This window comes from Eumetopias jubatus, unplaced genomic scaffold (assembly GCF_037043125.1).
Source record: "Eumetopias jubatus isolate StellerSeaLion01/CBP00866 unplaced genomic scaffold, mEumJub1_p1.0 scaffold_10, whole genome shotgun sequence".
Lineage (NCBI taxonomy): Eukaryota > Metazoa > Chordata > Mammalia > Carnivora > Otariidae > Eumetopias > Eumetopias jubatus.
Genome location: NW_028274816.1, coordinates 96,062,850 through 96,082,546, shown reverse-complemented (window position 1 = coordinate 96,082,546; position 19,697 = coordinate 96,062,850). Strand labels below are relative to the sequence as shown.

Sequence of the window (19,697 nt, the reverse complement as noted above, 5' to 3'; positions counted from 1 at the left end):
CTGATTCAGAAACAGGTGGTACAGATGGCACTCTAAGAACATTACCCTGGGATTACCTTGACATCTGCTGACCAGAAGCAGAAATCCTATCTTTTTTTTGCATCTACATGCACCTGAACATTGATTCTTCTCTTCCATCCCATACAAAAAGCTCTATTACCAGATAGCCCCTTTGGGGTACTTTGTGTTGAGATCTCAGTTCTGCCTCTTCCCAGTTAGTGTGGCCTTGGGCAAGTTAACATCTGTGCCTCAGTTTCCTCATCTGTAAAATGAGAGTAATAAGTAAGATTAAATGAGTTAATGTATATGTAATGGGTTTAGGAACTCTGCCTGGGACATACATGGTAAGCAATTTAGAAATGTTGCTATTATTATTTAATCATCATCTTTACTATATCTGTATAATTGAAATATAATCAAGGAGAATTATATAGGTGTTAATATAAATGTGATTTATATTTTCAAGAGAGGAATCAGGATCCCAGGCCAGAAAGCTACCTCAGAATGTCATTATGTTCATTCCTCTGCCTTTTAAAGACCCAGAGGAAAAAATTCCCTTGATTCCTTTCAACTAAACCCATTTTTGTGGTCTAGAAGCTTCTTCTAGTCAGACGCCAAGTACCATAATGTACTAGTTAAAGCCCATTTTCTCTTGTTCTACCTGACTTAGATACAGTAGCTGATACAAGAATGCTGGTAGTCTCCTGAGTTTATAGGTGGTATTTGCCCTGTTTTAGGGCAAAAGATGAGTAGCAGTTCCCAGGCTTCTGTTTCACTTAGTTGCATGTTTCAGAGTTGGTTTTGAATAGAATTGGCAGAGTCATAGGGATTTATCTTGCCTTAATATTTATCTAACTGATCATCGTGCTTTAAAATTTAGCATCTAGAAAACATTTTAAGGTTCTGAGGAGAGAAATATAGGTATAGTATACCTGATGCTTTTTGAAAAATACTGATAGTAAGACCACCTTGTACTTGAAATAAACATGGGACGAATGCTTGCCTTCTCAGCCTGTGTTGATGCCTCTGAGATTTTAAAGCAGTTATTTTATCTATTTGGCACATAATGATTTTGACTCTGGCATATAAATTTTCACTTCTTAGTATTTGTGGCAGCCCTTCAGGAATCTCTTCATTTAATTCACCAGATATGATATATTGGACCCATATTTATGTGTTTTGGGCACAATGATGATACTTAGTAATCTTCTGTAGCCTTTGTTAGCAGATGTGAAATTGGCAACAAAAAAGACTTAAGTGTTTTAGTACACCTAAGGGTTTGTGATAGACACTTAGAATTTTGCAGTGCTCCACCAGTCCCTCGCAAGACTGTGCAGGGGAATTTAAAATATAAAACTCTTCTGGTTTTAACTTCCTCCTTTCTTTTTTCTAGACAGTGAGAGGACTAATTCCTCCATGGGACCACTGGATAAAAGTGCTGCTGCTTTATTCCTTTTTGTAAAACCTAACCTGGTTCATACAGACTTACTGGAGATGCTGTGATTTGAACAAGGAATGAATCTCTGTTCTGTAGGTAGTCTGGCTTGCCTGAGGCTAGGATGCCAGAGCTGATTGGTTAGCCTCTGAGCCAGGAGCTGAAGGGGTACTGGGCCAGAACTCATCTCAAAGTTTGACAAGGCAGGACTTCTCTGCAGACATTGATCAACAATAATCAGTCAGGAACAGGCTTGAAGGGAGGACAAATGGAAAAGATTAAGTTTATTCTTTCAGGATTTTGCTTAGCTAAGGTTGTTAGAAAGTGTTCCACTGACTGGAGTGGTATTGTTGATTTGCATAACTTGGGGCTTTAAAAAAAATTACATATATACAGGGGTGCCTGGGTGGCTCAGTTGGTTGAACATCTGACTCTTGATATCAGCTCAGGTCTTTTTTTTTTTTTAAGATTTTATTTATTTGAGAGAGAGAAAGAGCGAGTGAGCGTACAAGCAGGGGCAGAGGGAGAGGGAGAAGCAGACTCCCTGCTGAGCAGGGAGCCCGATGTGGGACTTGATCCCAGGACCCTGGGAACATGACTTGAGCCAAAGGCAGCCGTCTAACCAACTGAGCCACCCAGGTGCCCCATCAGCTCAGGTCTTGGTCTGAGGGTTTTGAGATCTAGCCCTGCATTGGGCTCCATGCTGGGTATGGAGCCTACTTAAAAAAAAAATAAAAGAATTACATATATACACACACATTCACCTTAATGTTCTGGTACTAGCACTGTGTATAATAAAGTGGAATACACAGGTTCCTTCCTCAAGGAGTGTCTCATAACAAGATAGACATGGTACCTTTTAAATTTTTTTAAAATGTAAGATGTGTGTAATGTGAATGGTAACTTATGTTGTTATTCATGAAAGCATTTGAAAGTGAAGATGTGGTCATGTCTTCATAAATATTTTATATGGCATATATGCTTCTTTAAAGATTTATTTATTTGAGAAAGAGCACGTGTGGGGGTGGCAGGGGCAGGGGCATAGGGAGAGAGAAAATCTCAAACAGACTCCACACCGAGTGTGGAGCCCAGTGCTGGGCTCTGTCCCACAACCCTGAGACCATGACCTGAGCCGAAACCAAAGTTGGATGCTCAACTGACTGCGTCACCCAGGCGCCCTGCATATATACATCTTAGGAGATACCTGACATTGTAATATCCACACTTTTAAAATAAGTAAAAATGATGGTTACATCCTTTTCATTTTAGGGACATTTTTTTTTTTTAAGATTTTTTTTTTTTTAGAGAGAGTGTACAAGCAAGGGGAGCGGCATGCAGAGGGAGAGGGATAAGTAGGCTCCCTGCTCATCAGTGAGCCCGATGCGAGGCTCGCTCCCAGGACCCTGGGATCATGACCTGAGCCGAAGGCAGACGCTTAACGACTGAGCCACCCAGGCGCCCCTTAGGGGCATTTTTTTTTCACATGTTGGGGTAAAGCATCGTGAAGCAATAGTTGCACAAAGGCAGTGGAAGTGGGAGATAAAAGTTTGATAGGACAGGGAAGACATGGAGAAAAAGGGACAAGGGTAACCTAAATATTGACAATTAAGATGTTTAAAGCCAGGTCATTTTTCCTTATGCTCCCAATACTAAGTGAGGAAGGACAGAAGGATAATGAAGATCGCGTGGGTATAGGAAGATGCTAAGAAAGGAGATCTTTAGCTTCAGATTTCGAGCTCATACAGTTCTCCAGAATTGGATTTTGCAGGCAAAATCAGCAATCCTTTGTTTGGGACAGGGAGAGGGGGTTACACAGGCCGGCAGCAGGCGCTTCTCCATTGGACACCTGGGGTAAGGGGAGCTGAGCTGTACAGGGAGACCTATAGACGTGCCATCTTCTCAAGACGCAGCCGATAAGGTGGGTTGGAAGAGAGGGTGAATTGTGAGCAGCTTGACAGTTTATCATCCCGATTGGCTGGGGAAATGCAAAAGCTTCATGTGTTTCTGTTAACTTGGAACACGGCCCTGGCTTCTCCCATAGGGCCTTCCTTCAGAGCACGTAAGAAGCACTTGCCTCAGTCAAAAGGAACCAGGACAACAGCTATAGAAAGATGCTATAGAAAAGAGGAAATTATGGGAGACAACTGGCAGGTAAAGTACCCACACTAGAAAAATGTTTTTTACCCTCAGATGAAAATTAATGGCCACCGTAAATTCAAAGAACTTAAGAAAGTAAAGAACTCCAAGCAGAGATACAGAAGGTCAGGTAAAAGAAGGCACAGTGACAGGAGAAAATGGAGCATCAGCAGGTAGAGCCAAGGAAGATAGTGGAAAAGAAAACAAAAGTTATCACAGAATTAAAAGCCACATTAGAAAGAGAATAAAAAAATACAAACTCCTGAAAACCTAGTGAAGGATAAGAAAGACAGGTCGAGCAAATGAAATGGAAATAAACAATTGACTGTAGTAGATGCAGAAAACACAAAAGCTCATATGTAATTAAAGACTTTATGGAAATAAAGGTTTGAAGTAATGAGTTTAAACCATCTTTCAAGAAAAATGGACACAAAACAATTGACACTGAAAACTTTCCTAGGAAAGTTTCTCAGTTTTAAGGGTGAAGAATCTTGGGCAGCCAGGCAAAACAGTTGATTCCTCTTGAAGAGGAGAAATGAGGCATACCACATTTGATGACAGCAGGTAATGGAGCAATGTCTACAAATGTGCAATTATTATAGATTGTGCCACTAGAAATACCTGAGAATGTGTTTAAGAATACATAAGATTTATGTTGTAAAAATAATGCACTTTTTAAAAAGATAGCTTATAAAAATGGACCATATATTAAGAAAACAAATTTTTTAAGTTAAGGGAAGCCAGTTGATGAGGAAAAATTACTACATATTAAAACTTAAGGGTAGATGAGAAAACTGAGGCCCAGATATGATAAATGACTTGCCCAAAGTGATACAGATGGTAAAGGCAGGGCCAGAATTGGAATATTGTTTGTCGCCAGAGCCTTAAAAATAAATACATAGAAATGTCAAAAAAAAATTATGAGGAAAAAGAATGTGTTGAAAAACAGAGGGAAACAATTGCCCTACCAGAATAGAATAAATATATTAGAATTGGTATAGTTAAGCCAAAGAGATTGGTGGAACCACATAGAATGTTCCAAAGCAGATCTAAGTGTATATAGAAACGTAGTATGTGGTAAGATAGAACCTTAATTCACTAGGAAAAAATAATAAGTTGTATGGCATAATTGGCTGTCCATCTGGCAGAAGAATTTAGATCCTGCTAATTCACTTTATATATGAAAATCAATTCTAGATAAAATATTTAAATGTTAAGTCCTACAAGCAATAATAGAAGAAAATTGACTAGGAAATTTTTACTGAGGCAGTGGAGGTGAGCAGAGGAGAAGGCAGTCTTAAAACCAGTCATCGAATCCAGAGTCAAATAAGGAAAAGATTGACAGATTATACTACATACAAGTAAAACATTTCTATGTGAAAAGATAATGCTGTGGACAAAGTCAAAAGACAAATGATAGGCCAGGGGATATATTTTCAAAACATGACAGGTTAATTTACTTAGTGGGATAGAAAAATGGACAGAGTGGGACGCCTGGGTAGCTCGGTTGGTTAAGTGTCTGCCTTTGGCTTAGGTCATGATCCCAGGGTTCTGGGATCGAGCCCTGCGTCAGGCTCTGCTTAAAGGGGAGCCTGCTTCTCCTTCTCCCTCTGCCTACTTGTGTGCTTGCTCTCTCTCTCTCTGTCAAATAAATAAAATCTTAAAAAAAAAAAATGGACAAAGTATAAATAGCCAGTTCATAGTAGTGAATGTGAATGCTCAATAAATAGGAAAAGATGCTCAACCTCACAGGTAGTTAAGGGAAATGAGAATTGATCTTGTGATTTTTTTTTTTTTCCTTTCAAATTTATAAAAATTAAGTTAACTGCTTCTAGTGTTGTTGATGGTATGAGGAAATGAACACTTACATATGCTGGTAGGAGTGTGAATTGCTACAGCCTATTTGGAAGTTGCACATACCTTGGGGTGCCTGGCTGGCTCAGTTGGTAGAGCATGTGACTCTTGATCTCAGGGTCATGAGTTCAAGTTCCACATTGGGCTTGGGCATAGAGCCTACTTAAAAAATAAGTAAAGACACGGCCGGTTAGCTCAGTTGGTTAGAGCGTGGTGCTAAAAAATAAGTAAATAAAAAATAAATTAATTCAAGTATTGCTGCATTAAAATGTGCATACCTTCTAATACAGAAGTCTCATTCTTGGGATTGGCCTCCAGAAATAAAGATAGCAGTACATAAGCACATATGTACAAGGCCCATGTAAGTAGTGGCAAAAAAGGGAAACAATGTACATTTTTAGGGGAGTTGTTGAGCCACATAATATGGTACATTTATTCTATGAAATATGCATCAATTAAAGAATGAGTTGGATCTATGTATTGACCTGAGGGATGTCCTTATTTTGTTAAATTAATGAAAAGATTCATAGCATTGGATATAGTATTCCATTTTTCTAAAAGTTGAGGGAAAACCCTACACTTGTGTATATATTTGAGCATAAAGAAGCAACATACACTAGATAATTGTGATATATTGGGGATAGGTTGGGGGAGAAGTTATTCACTTTTTTTATGTACCTATACTTTGGTTTTATACAATGGTCATACATTTTATAATTCTTTAACAATCTATAAAAGTTCATTTATTTATTTATTTTTTAAAGATTTTATTTATTAACTTGACAGAGACACAGCGAGAGAGGGAACACAAGCAGGGGGAGTGGGAGTGGGAGAAGCAGGCTTCCCGCTGAGCAGGGAGCCCGATGCGGAGCTCGATCCCAGGACCCTGGGATCATGACCCAAGCCGAAGGCAGACGCTTAACCAACTGAGCCACCCAGGCGCCCCTAAAAGTTCATTTAAAGAATAAAATAAACCCAATTGAAAGATTTTAAAAATAAATAAAAAAGAAAGATCATTTAGTTAGAACTTGTAAGTCTGAGCAAGAACGTAATAGAAGATACAATGGTAAGGGGTTTAGGGTAGAATTTTGATGTCTAAATTCTATCAGTCTCCCCCTTTCCCCTTGGGAGCTTCTTATCAAGGAAGTTATATACCAGTAATAATAATAGCCGAAGGAGAAATCTAGCCCCACTCTACTAATGACTGAACAAGCACCTCCAATGTGGTGCTACTCCCTGGTAAAGTAAGCTGGAGAAATGCAGATTAGCCTTAAAGCCCGAGTGAGACTTTCTGCTTTTCCACATCTAATTTATGGGCGGACCCAACCTGACCTCGCCTGTTCAGCTGAAGGTGGAGAGAAGCTGGAGCAAAGGATGGTCAGACCCAGAATGAGTAGGCTGGTTTGCTTCTCCATGTAGGAGCAGGATGGGAAAGAGCGAGAGTGCAGTTGTGCCTGCCTAACAGAGCAGTCAGGCCGCCTAGTGAGACATGTCCATGTGCCTGGCTCAGGGCTTTGGTCAGTTTAGCAGTTAGAACTAGTTAACAGTGGGGATGCAAGTGCAGAACTCTTCACCCTCAGTATTTCTTCCCATGGGGGACAGGTACAGAAACTCCCTTTCCTTTCCTTTTATTTTTTAAAGATTACTTATTTATTTGAGAGAGGGAGAGCAAGAGAGAGAGAACACAAGCAGGGGGAGTGGCAGAGGGAAAGGGAGAAGCTGACTCCCCACCGAGCAGGGAAGCAGGAAGCCCGAAGTAGGGCTCGATCCCAGGAACTGAGCAGAAGGCAGACGCTTAACTGACTGAACCACCCAGGCGCCCTAGAAACACCCTTTTCTATGGGCATTGGTGGACATAGGGAGTAGGAGATGAGGTGTAAAGATCGAGAGTGCTACTAACAGTTTTTAAAACTATGGTCAAAAGCCTAAAGTATAGTTTTAAGGCAAAACAAAGTGCCAAATTTCAGTAGAAAATCTGGATAAATTCCTAAGGATTTTTTGAAGAATTGAAAAGGTAGTCAAAGATCTCCCAAAAAGGCACCACCTCAGAGTTTTATGGGCAAATTTATCAAAGGCACAGTAACCATCTATAAGAGTTCCTATAAATCAATAAGAAAAAGATAGACACAACTCAGTAAAACAAATTGGGCAAATGTTTTAAGTTGGTGTTTTTTAGCATAGTGGTGAAGAGCTTGGCTGTGGGATAGGATTACCTATATTTAAAAGGCAGCTTCAGGGGGCACCTGGGTGGCTCAGTCGGTTGGGTGTCCTACTCTTGATTTCGGTCAGGTTGTGGTCTCAGGGTCCTGAGATTGATCCCCAAAACTATACTTTATCTGGGCTTTTGACCATAGACCACCTGGGTGGCTCAGTTCGTTGGGTGTCCTACTCTTGATTTCGGTCAGGTTGTGGTCTCAAGGTCCTGAGATTGATCCCCAAGCTCTGCACTCAGCTTGGAATCTGCTTGAAATTCTCTCTCTCCCTCTCCCTCTGCGTCTCCCCCAGCAGGCACACACTCCCTCTTTCTCTGTCTCTCAAATAAAGAAATAAAATCTTTAAAAGGCAGCTTCATGATTGTGGGCAGGATACTTCCTGTCTCTTTATTCAGTATCTTAGAAAAATGGCAAGAAGACCCAGTACCTGGGTCATGAAGACCTTGAGAGGGTTAGAGGTAGTGCATGTACAGCAGTAAGCCCAGTGCTTGTACTTGAACCACCATAAGCACACACATAATTAACTTGTTACTGTTAATCAGAAGTAGAAATAATAAGCAAATATGCTCAGCTTCAAGAGTAAGATGGTGAAATACCATTTTTATCCATCAGATTAGGAAAAATGTAAAAGATTATTTTTAGTGTTTTAAAAGTTATGGAGAAATTGGCCCTCATACACTGTTCAAGAAAATGTAAATGGAAGCAACCTTTCGAAGGCGGTTGGATCAAATCCATTAACTTTTTTTAAGCTTAAAACAACACACATTATCTCATAGTTTCTGTGGTACTAACATTTAAAATGTGATGCAACAATTACACATCTAGCAATCTATTCAATAAAGCATTTGCACATGTGTACACAGTATTATTTATAATAGCAAAACAATGGGTTATAACCACAATAACTGTGAATGGTTAATAAATTATGGTGTGCTTAACATGGCCTGCTATAGAAGAATGAGGTAAACCTGAGAAGACCTTCCAAGATAAGTTAAGAGCAAGTTGCAGAATACACTTTGTGGCCCAAGCCTCTTTATGTTTTTTAAAACACCCCACCACATATGTATGCATACAAATGCACAGAGGAGGGGTGCCTGGGTGGCTCAGTTGTTAAGCGTCTGCCTTCGGCTCAGGTCATGATCCCTGGGTTCTGGGATCGAGCGCCGCATCGGGCTCCCTGCTCGGTGGGAAGCCTGCTTCTCCCTCGCCCACTCCCCCTGCTTGTGTTCCTGCTCTTGCTATCTCTCTCTCTCTCTGTCAAATAAATAAAAATTATAAGTCTTTAAAAAAGAAGAAACAAATGCACAGAGGACCATTTGGAAAGATACACATTCAGCTGGTTTGAGAATAAGTTGAATTGGGGGTGGAGTTAATGGGAGACTTTACCCTTTGCTCTGTATTATGTGAATTTTCACAGAGAACTTCCCATTCTCTTTCATCACATTTTAAACGTGTGAGTATCTGAACAAAAAATTGAATAACAGCGAGAGCCAGTTGTACTCTTTTCAATACTTGGTTGGCAACTTAGAGCAGAAGAGCTAAAGTCAGGTTAAGGATAAAACACAGGTCTGTGCAAACACGTGAAGTCTTTGGGGAGATCAGGAAAGATAAAATCCCAGCCATTACCTACTTCCCTGGGTTGGGTACTGTTGTGCAGAGGTTGTCAGACCTTGCCGAATCACTCACATCCGGGAGGTTCAAAAGAATATAGATTCCTGGGGCGCCTGGGTGGCTCAGTCGTTAAGTGTCTGCCTTCAGCTCGGGTCGTGATCCCAGGGTCCTGGGATCGAGCCCTGCATCGGGCTCCCTGCTCAGTGGAGAGCCTGCTTCTCCCTCTCCCTCTCCCTCTGCCTGCCTCTCTGCCTACTTATGCTCTCTATCTCTCTGTCAAATAAATAAAATCTTAAAAAAATATATAGATTCCTGGGCCCTACTTGACACTTGTAGAATCAGAATCTTGGGCTAGATCAAAAAAAAATGAAATCTTGCTGTTTGCAATGAGCAACGACATGGATGGAACTAGAGGGTATTATGCTAAGTGAAATAAGTTGATCAGAGAAAGACAGTTATCATATAATCTCACTGATGGGGAATTTGAGAAACAAGACAGAGGACCATAGGGGAAGGGAGGGAAAAACGAAACAAGACGAAACCAGAGAGGGGGAGAAACCGTAAGAGACTCTTAATCTCAGGAAACAAACTGAGGGTTGCTGGAGTGGTGGGGGGTGGGAGGGATGGGGTGGCTGGGTGATGGACATTGGGGAGAATATGTGCTGTGGCGAGTGCTATGAATTGTGTAAGACTGATGAATCACAGACCTGTACCCCTGAAACCAATAATACATTATATGTTAATTTAAATAAAGAAAGAATCTTGGGCTAGAGCTGGGGGCCCCAGGAATGTGTAGAGCACTCCAGGTAAATTTGATGCCCAGATTTGGAGACCACTGCTGTCTACAGTACAAGCAGAAGTAAGACAGGGCCTGATTTTAAGGCTTTTACTAAGTGAAATAGAAGACAGTAATGTAAGTACTTTCATTTGGTAGTTGGGGGTTGGTCATCAAATGGATGGTACAGATCAGTACAGAAAGATCCCTGTACCAGGAAGACTGCAGATGGCTTATGAAGGAGGTGAGACCGAGTAGTAATATTAAAAGCTCAACACTCTGAGTATGAGCATACTTTAGCCTAAGCAATTTACATACAAAGGGTGTTTATATACAAAGAGTGTTGCAAAGAACTCTGAGGTAGGTACTGTGGATGTCTTCACTTTACAGATTGGAAAACCAGTTTAGCAACATTAGGTAACATGTCCAGGGTCCTACAGCTAGTGAGTGGTAAGTAAGGGGCCCTGGCTTCCTAATGCCACTGTGCTATATTAAAACTGGGTGGGATTTAGGTTGTTGGAAAGGAAGTAGGAGGGTTTTACAAGCATAGAGGGCAGTGTAAGGAAAGGACCTGAAAAAGATGAGCAGTGACTAGATAAGTAAGAGTAGAAGTAAGATAGGCTAGGGACGGGTGGTGAAGGGCCTTGAATGTCTGGTTAAGAGGATCTTAAGTGGCAAATGCTCACAGGATCTGATATTTATTTTTTTTTTTAAGATTTTATTTATTTAGGGGCACCTGGGTGGCTCAGTCGTTGGGTATCTGCCTTCGGCTTGGGTCGTGATCCCAGGGTCCTGGGATCGAGCCCGGCATCAGGCTCCCTGCTCGGTGGGAAGCCTGCTTCTTCCTCTCCCACTCCCCCTGCTTGTGTTCCCTCTCTCGCTGTGTCTCTCTCTGTCAAGTAAATAAATAACAGAGAGAGAGAGAGACAGTGAGAGAGGGAACACAAGCAGGGGGAGTGGGAGAGGAAGAAGCAGGCTTCCCACCGAGCAGGGAGCCTGATGCCGGGCTCGATCCCAGGACCCTGGGATGACCTGAGCCGAAGGCAGATGCTTAACGACTGAGCCACCCAGGCGCCCTGGGATCTGATGTTTCAAGGTTGGGGTGAAATCTCTGATGACTTGAAAGGTAGCTTTTAAAAGGGAGTGTAGTGTTTTCTCTAGTTTAACCTCACAATGTTATTTGCATGGTTAGGGAGATTTTGTCTCTTGCGCTTGCTGCTGTATCCCCAGCACTTAGAACAGTGCCTGGCGCCTAGTAGCCACTCATTACAATTCATTGAATAAATACATGAATGAAATATCTGGCTCAAAATTTATATGAGAGGCTTATTCTTTGTTCTGCCCAATGAGCCCAAAAATTTAACCTCTCATCTGTTTGTTCTTCCCTCCCCCACACAGGTGATGCCAGTTTTCCCTGTTCCATCTAGAATCTTCCTTCTTTATGTATTATTTTCTGCAAAGGTCTGCATTTTAAATTCTCAAAGAACTGTTCATTCAGTCAAAATCCCTCTTGTGGTTATCTCTGGTTGTCCCTTGTCATTCTCACTGCCTGTCACCATAGGCCCTTAACCTTTTCCAGTTTTCCCGTGGGTCTCTGGGCTGAGACCCCTGCCTGGCAGACAATCCTGCCCAGCATTACCACACCTCATACTCTTTACTTCCAAGGCCCCATAGTCCTTCTGCCCCTTCTCAGACACCTTCACAGGGGAAAGCCCACCTAGGTCCTCATTTTGTTTTCGGGGCTCTGCAGCCAGCCCCAGGCACACCTTCCCAGTCCTATCTGCACTGCTTTCTCAGATGGTCTCTCAAACAGGTTTTCGTGCTGCCATTTAGTTTGGGTCATTTAGTTTGCCGCCTTAGTGCACTGATTTGTTCCTTCTCTCCCATCTGCCTGGGGTGCCTTCCCTTTGTTCTTTGCCTCCCCAGAACCTTTCCACACACTTGAAGACTGCTCAAATCCAATCTCTACTTTACCTCACTTGCCCCCTTTGAATTACTGCTCTTTCTTCTAAACTATTACCAGTTATCTGTGTTATAAATAAGCAGCTTATCATGTATTACCTGTGATATCACTTTTATTGCTGTCTTAGGGCAGTGTTACTGTGTTTTAGGAAAGTGGGTTTTTTCTCCTTTTACATTTTCATACATCATCTCCCCTAACACATTATATTTTTTTATTTTTGAAAGCCTTTAGGTGTTCCATAAAAATGATTTAGTCATCATCAGGTTTTTAAAAGTCAGACATAGATGGCAAGATCTATAAATATACATAGAAAAATCCTTAGGAATCTACCAAAAGCTACTAAAACTAATAACTAATTTACCAAAGGTACAGGATTCAAGATTAATGTTCAAGTCAATTCCATGTAGTGGCAATAAACAGTTGGAAATGGAATTTTTATTTATTTATTATTTTTTATCTATTTTTTTTTAAAGATTTGATTTGATTTATTTGACAGAGCGAGACACAGCAAGAGCAGGAGCACAAGCAGGGGGAGTGGGAGAGGGAGAAGCAGGCTTCCTGCTGAGCAGGGAGCCCGACGCAGGGCTCAATCCCAGGACCCTGGGAGCATGACCTGAGCTGAAGGCAGACGCTTAACGACTGAGCCACCCAGGCACCCCTGGAAATGGAATTTTTAAGACAATTTCATTTGTAATAGGATAAAAAACACTTAGGAATAAAGTTAATGAAAAAATGCAAGACTGGTACATTGAAAACTTCAAAACACTGCTGAGAGAAATTAAAGCCTAAATAAATGGAGAAATATGGTGTTTATGGGCTAGACAACTCATTGTTAAGAAAGCAGTTTTTCCAAACTGATTTATAGATGCAACACAATCCCAAGCGAAATCTTAGCAGGCTTTTTAAGAATTTAGCAAGCTGGTTCTAAAATTTACACAGAAAAGCAAATATATGGAATAGCTAAATCATTCTGAAAAAAACAAAGTGGAAGAACTCATACCATCTGATTTCAGGACTTCACTGGAAAATTGCTATAATCGAGACAACGTGGTGCTGGTAAATGGGTAGGTGTAGAGAGAATAGGACAGAACAGAAAGTCCAGAAATAGATACACAAATACACCGTCAATTGATTTTGAACAAAGCGGCCAAAGTAATTCAAAGGAGAAAGGATAGTTTTTATCAAATGATGCTGAGACAGTCAGACATTCATATATTAAAAAAGCGAACCTTGATTCATACTTCATATAAAGCAATGAACTTGAAATGGATCATAGGCCTAAATGTAAAGCCTAAAGCTATAAATTTTTAGAAGAAAACATAAGAAAAATTTGTGGCCTGTGGGTGGGGCAAAGAACTCCTAGCAAGGACACAAAAACCATGAGTTAAAAGAAACGATAAACTGACATCATCAAATTTTACTATTTCTGTTCTTTGGGGCTGGCTCGCTCAGTCTGTAGAGCATGTGTGACTCTAAATCTTGGGGTTGTGAATTCAAGACCCACGTTGGGTGTAGAGATTACTTAAATAAAACTTTTAAAAATAAAATCTCTGTTCTTCAAAAAACACCGAAAGAAAATGATAGAACAGCTGTAGACTAGGAAAAGATAGTTGCAAAACACATAACCGGGGGCTTGTATCCAAAATATGCAAAGAACTCTCAAAACTCAGTAAATAAGAAAACAACCTGGTAAAGAATGAAGTGAAACATGGGGCACCTGGGTGGCTCAGTCCTTAGGCGTCTGCCTTCGGCTCAGGTCATGATCCCAGGGTCCTGGGATCAAGCCCCGCATCAGGCTCCCTGCTCCTTGGGAAGCCTGCTTCTCCCTCTCCCACTCCCCCTGCTTGTGTTCCCTCTCTCACTGTGTCTCTCTCTGTCAAATAAATAAAATCTTTAAAAAAAAAAAAAAGAATGAAGTGAAACTTCTGTATGATTCTGATCATACAACACAAAGGGCGAACTCTAAACTGTAGACTTTGGGTGATGTGTCAGTGTAGGTTCATCAGTTGAACAACTGTACCACTTTGGTGCAGGTGTTTTGATAGTGGAGGTGGTGTATACGTGTAGGGGCAGAAGGTATATGGGAACACTGCTTTCTGTGCAGTTTTTCTGAGTCTAAAAACCAAGTCTCTTTTTTTAAAAAAAAGGACAAAATACCTGAACAGGCTTTAGAGAATAAATAGGAATGGCAAATAAACACATGAAAAGATACACAGTATCATTAGTTAGTAGGGAAATGCAAACTAAAGTATTGCTATACACCTGTTAGAATGATTTTTTTTTTTTTAAGCTGGCAATACCAGGTGCTGACAGGAATGTGGAGGGTGTGGACCTCTCCTGTATTGCTAGTGGGAATGCAGAAGGACACGGCCGCTTTAGAGAACAGTTGGCCGTTTGTTTTTTAATCCAGTTAAACCTACATTTACAACATGACCGAGCAGTTCTACTCTTAGTTGTCTACCCAAGAGAAATGAGAGCTTGTCCAAGAAAAACTTAGGCATAAGTATTCGTAGCAATATTTATAATGGTCCCAGACTAGAAATAACCTAAAAGTTCATCAGCTGGTAAATGGATACATAAATTACAGTGTTTCCACATAATGCAATGTTTTCAGCAATGAAAGAGGAGACACTACTGATACACCCAGTAATGTGGATGAATCTCAGGAGCATTGTGCTAAAAGTAGCCAGTCACAAGACTCATAACCATATGATTCCATTTGTATGATATTACAGAAAAGCCAAAAGTACAGATAAGTGGTTGCTTGGGGCTAGGGGTAAGGGATTAACTGCACAGGAGCCCAAGAGAACTTTTGGGGGTAATAGAAATGTTCTATATCTTAATTATCATGAGAGGTTTCCCAACTGTATGCCTTTGCAAATGTATACATTCTAAATCATTGAACTGTACACTTAAAGTGAGTTTTATTGCATATAACTGTACCTAAATAAAATTGTTAAAAAAAAAAGCAGGAAGATACTGGTATCTGAGACTGAAGTTAGGCAACAGTAGAAGGAATTCTGTTTTTCTGCTGTGTTGTTGGTGCTTATCCAGTTATTTTGGATCTTTACCAAAAATTCCCCATTACATCTTCCAGTTGGTAGAAGTTCATAAACAACTGTATACTGAGTGGCATTTCTCATTGAGCCAGATTGAGTTTGACAGAAAAGAATGGAAGTTAATATTGGTCCAAATCAATTCTAAGAAAAAGTGGCTGGAAACCAGGGAACTTTGCCATCGATGGCAATCACTTTTTTTTGCTGGTTACCGTGGGTTTGGGTTCTTTTTAGGGGGAAGGGTGGAGGGAGGGGCAGAAGGAGAGGGAGAGAATCTTAAGCAGGCTCCAGGTTCAACGCAGAGCCTGATGCAGGGCTCGATCTCACAACCCTGACTGAGATCATGACCTGAGCCAAAATCCAGAGTTGGACACTTAACCAACTGAGCCACCCAGGTGCCCCAGTGGTTTGGTTTCTTGAATGCTCCTTTGACACATGCTTATGTGTAAGCATGTTACTAGCCAATGCGTTGGGAGGTAGGGGGAAGGATCTGATGTATTTGATACTGCTCCAGAAAAACAAATGTTTACATGGCTCAATTTGGTTGTGTTACAGGTTCAGCTTGTTGGTTTAGATGAAGAGAGTTCGGAGTTTATTTGCCGAAACACTTTTGACCATCCATACCCCACTACAAAGCTCATGTGGATCCCCGACACAAAAGGCGTCTATCCAGACCTACTGGCGACAAGTGGTGACTATCTCCGTGTGTGGAGGGTAAGCAGGTGCTCAATTAGGAGCCAGACCAACGGGCTTTCTCTGTGTTGGCTGTTACTAAGCAGCGTGGAGTCACAGAACTGAATGGGGTTGGAGGCAGTGAGTGTCATTGTAGCCCAGGAGAAACAAATGGTAGTGGATCTGGAATGACCTCGTTTGACTCATCAGATTCCCTGGTAAATCTAGCCAAGATTCCTTGAAGTCCTGCTGCGGTCAGGCCACAGTCAGCTCTGGAACTTGAGAGGCTCAATTAACCTGATGAAATGAAGAGAACCTTCTGGGGGTGGAGTGGCTGGTGGGGCTGCTTGAGGCTTCTTAGTCTGTATATAGCCAAGATATTTTTGAGTGAATTAAAAACAAAATACCGGGCCACTGATTCTAGTAAAGTATGTGAGTGGATTGTGGAGCCTCACCTCCTCCCTTAGCTGAGCCCATCAGCAGCAGCATCTCTCCTAGCCTGGAGGTGTAGTGCCCAGCCAGGCAGGCTACAGAGGTTCTGGGTTGGGCAAGGTGAGAAGACCTCTCCTCTAGGAAAACCTAGGGGTGAACATTTGGAAAAACAAAGCGGGGCAGAGGAGAAAGCTTGGAAAGAAGTAGCGTTCAGGGAGTTCCTCTGGCTTTTATTACTCTATGAGAAAAATGTTTTTCCCCTATGTCTTCTGTTTAGGTAATATGTCTAAACGGAGCTTTTAAAGGTTTTCTGTGAAGATAAGACTGGCTGATTTTTAAAAATTATTGTTCCTTCAGGTTGGTGAAACAGAAACCCGGCTGGAATGTTTGCTAAACAATAACAAGAACTCAGATTTCTGTGCTCCTCTAACTTCCTTTGACTGGAATGAGGTGGATCCTTATCTGTTAGGTAAGGGAATGAGGGGGTGCGTATTCCAGTTTGAAGAAGCAAAGATACATTTCCTCAGATATAACACCGGGCCTGAGGTCCATGCATCAGACTAAAATGGGCCAGAGGGAAAGTGGCTAAATATGGAATGTGGTTATTAATTCCTCGTATGGAGCTGAGCTTCCCATGTGTATATATCTTGTCTCTCCAGTCAGCAGAGTCCAAGGTCCTGGGGTAGGGATTGAATACTTGACTCTTGTTGGCTAGTAAGTAACTATGGCATGTCGCCTCCTGGGCTACACAGAGCAGTAGACACAAGGAGGGAAGCCTCACTCCTGTCAGCCACTGACATGCACTGGTTGTTTCCAGGTACCTCCAGCATTGATACGACTTGTACCATCTGGGGGCTGGAGACAGGGCAGGTGTTGGGGCGAGTGAATCTTGTGTCTGGTCATGTGAAGACCCAGCTGATCGCGCATGACAAGGAGGTAATGATGCTGTTCCTCTTTCTGCTTTCCTTAGCTGCTTTCTGTGCCTTCAGTTCGAGGTCAGACCATCCTCTCACTATTGTGCAAAGTATGTGAAAAATCATAATGCTGATGTCTTGTTGAAATTGAAAATAGTAATGTGTCCCAATAGTGAGAAACAACACTGTTATAAACTAACGTGGGGTTTTTTTGGCCGATGTAAACAACTTAATCTACACGTACAGTTTTTGTGCCAGAGATTGCTCTTTTGTAATAATGAACTCTCTTACTGGACCTGATGGGATTAAAAAATAACACTTACCTTGAAATATATTTACTTTTTGGAGGAGAGGGAAATGGGGGGAAACCAGGAAGAGGGAAAATTTCTTGGCAGACAAACCTAAATCATCATTTTTTTCTCTCAACTTGTTTTATGAAATTCTAGTATGTTCCTTAATACTTTTAATACAATCTGGAATGCAACATGGTTTATTTTCATGGTGATGTTTCTCCTGTGTTTATTGGAAAAGCCGAGGGGAGCTATTTGTGATTGTGTTTTGATCAAAGCATTCTTCTGAGGAGAGCTTTTGGAAACCGGTCATAAATTTTTTCCTCCCAGAGCCACTGCATGCCTCTTGTACTCTGGTTTCCTGTGGGTTGTGTTTCCTTTTCTTTTCTCCCTTACCCTGCTCAGCAAGGAGTATTAGTCTAGATACAAAGAATGCCTTGAGCTCAGGTCAGACACTTGAGGTTGTCCTCAGAATGGGAAGATGGTGACCAGGTTATTACTCTTAGTAAGGGGCTGGTCTTTGGCTTTCTGAGCTCCTCAGGGTAAGCTCTGTTACAAGACTGCCAGACTTGGCTGCTGCTAGGCCAAGGAGCAAAGGAAGAGTTTGTCCTACAGAGGGGATGAGTAAGGAACTTCTGGAAACCCTCTTGACATCAAGTGGAACAGGTTGCTACATTTTAGTTCTGTGACAACCTAGTTTGCTCTTCTCTGTCAGGGTCCAACCCAGAAGACTAGAACTACTATAAATATTTAATCTTGGGATTTAACCTAGTAGGGCATTGCTCACAAAGACAATGGTGAAGCTGGGAAGCCACACTGGCAACAGCGAGTTAAGGTGGAGAATAGGAGACACAGGAAGCTGTTACTGCCTGTAGGCCAGAGGGGCGAAGGGAAGAGACAGGGTTCCTGGAGCCTGGGGGCTGGATCTCCCTGGCAAAAGCTAAAACCACGGAGGGGACACAGTCATTGCCAGAGACACTGAGGGAACAGAGAGGGGATGAGAAATACCTTAGCTTCTCCCTAGGGTAAGGGCCAGGGATGGATCTTAACCAGCACCCCGGCCTTGAAACAGACCTGGGAGGGTGGCTCTCAGAGAAACAGCGACACCTCCTAGACCTTTGCTTTTCCTCAATCCACCTCTCTGTCAAAGTGGGGACTTGTTTGGAGGCTCTTTCTTGTTGCTGCCTGCCAAAGGGCTGGGTGTGGAAGAGGGGAGTGTCTATCCAGGAGTTGTCACCTTCCCTAGGTTTAGGAGGAGATGCTCAGGTGGAGAAAGAGGAAAGAGCTGAGAGAGCTTGACATGCTCGACCGCATTGCCTGTGGCACCTGAGCACTTAGTGGGGCAGCCGAGGTGTCCCTGTCGCTGGGATTCCTGGGAGCCAGCTCGTGGGGAACACATCTTATAAAACATAACCTTGCCCTGACATGGCTGGACAGTGCTGGTCAGAGCCGTGATCTGTCAGGCCTCCTTGTGATGACGAGCCAGGTTTGCTTTTGTACCACTCCTAATTCCTGCCATAGAAGGAGAAGTGTAATTTCGTAGTCAGACAGAGAAAAAGGAATTTATGAGGTCGAATAGAAATAGATGCTTCTTTGGCAATGTCCCTTAGTAGGCAGAACCTTAGGAAGACTAGAGTCATGGTATTTAGTGAGAGATGCCACTCATGTCTCCCCAGAAGTCAGCTGTTACTATCCTTGACCCCAGGAGATCCTTGGCATTGGTTTTTCAGTTTTCCTCTCTTCCCCTCTGGCTCTGGCTTTGTCCGTCTCTCTTTGTTGCTTTTTTTTCCTCTGAAGCTCTCTGTTGCTCTCTGCCCGTTTTCTCATAGATATTAGTGGTGTGCAATGTTTGCAGCAAGTAATAAATGCAGAAAACAATGATTCAAAACCTAAATTGATTCACTTATGAATACAGACCAACTAGGAGAAGAAATAGAGCATTCACACCCTCTTTGTGAAGGCAGGAACACCTGAGTGTCCCATGATTTAAAACTGCTCTTCTTTCTTGAAGGGGTGCCTGGGTGGCTCAGTCGGTTAAGCGGCTACCTTTGGCTCAGGTCATGATCCCAGGGTCTTGGGATCGAGCCATGTCAGGCTCCCTGCTCAGTAGAGAGCCTGCTTCTCCCTCCCCCTCTGCCTGCCTCTCTGCCTACTTGTGCTCTCTATCTCTCTGTCAAATAAGTTAAAAAAAAAAAAAGAAAAGAAAATGAGTTGCAGGTCCGGGTTTCACAGCAGAACCCACTTGGCTGCTGTTAAGTGGCCACAGGAGGGCTGCCTCCACCTCTCAAATCAGTGGCCTTAATGTGGGCATCGATCTGTCTCTGATCACACACAAATGAAAGCCAT

The 19,697-nt window shown here is 42.1% G+C and overlaps 1 protein-coding gene across 2 annotated transcripts in view; it reads left to right on the top strand.

Moving 5' to 3' along the window:
- DCAF7 (DDB1 and CUL4 associated factor 7) overlaps positions 1-19,697 on the top strand; it is a 32,566-nt gene that overhangs the window by 4,020 nt on the left and 8,849 nt on the right. For both annotated transcript variants that reach the window (XR_003606771.2, XM_028087480.2), the window contains exons 2-4: positions 15,599-15,757; positions 16,505-16,616; positions 16,965-17,083. Coding sequence is in view for 1 of the 2 variants with exons in the window: in XM_028087480.2 (XP_027943281.1) it covers positions 15,599-15,757; positions 16,505-16,616; positions 16,965-17,083 (390 nt within the window). In the remaining variant the exon portion in view is untranslated. The remainder of the gene's footprint in view (positions 1-15,598; positions 15,758-16,504; positions 16,617-16,964; positions 17,084-19,697) is intronic.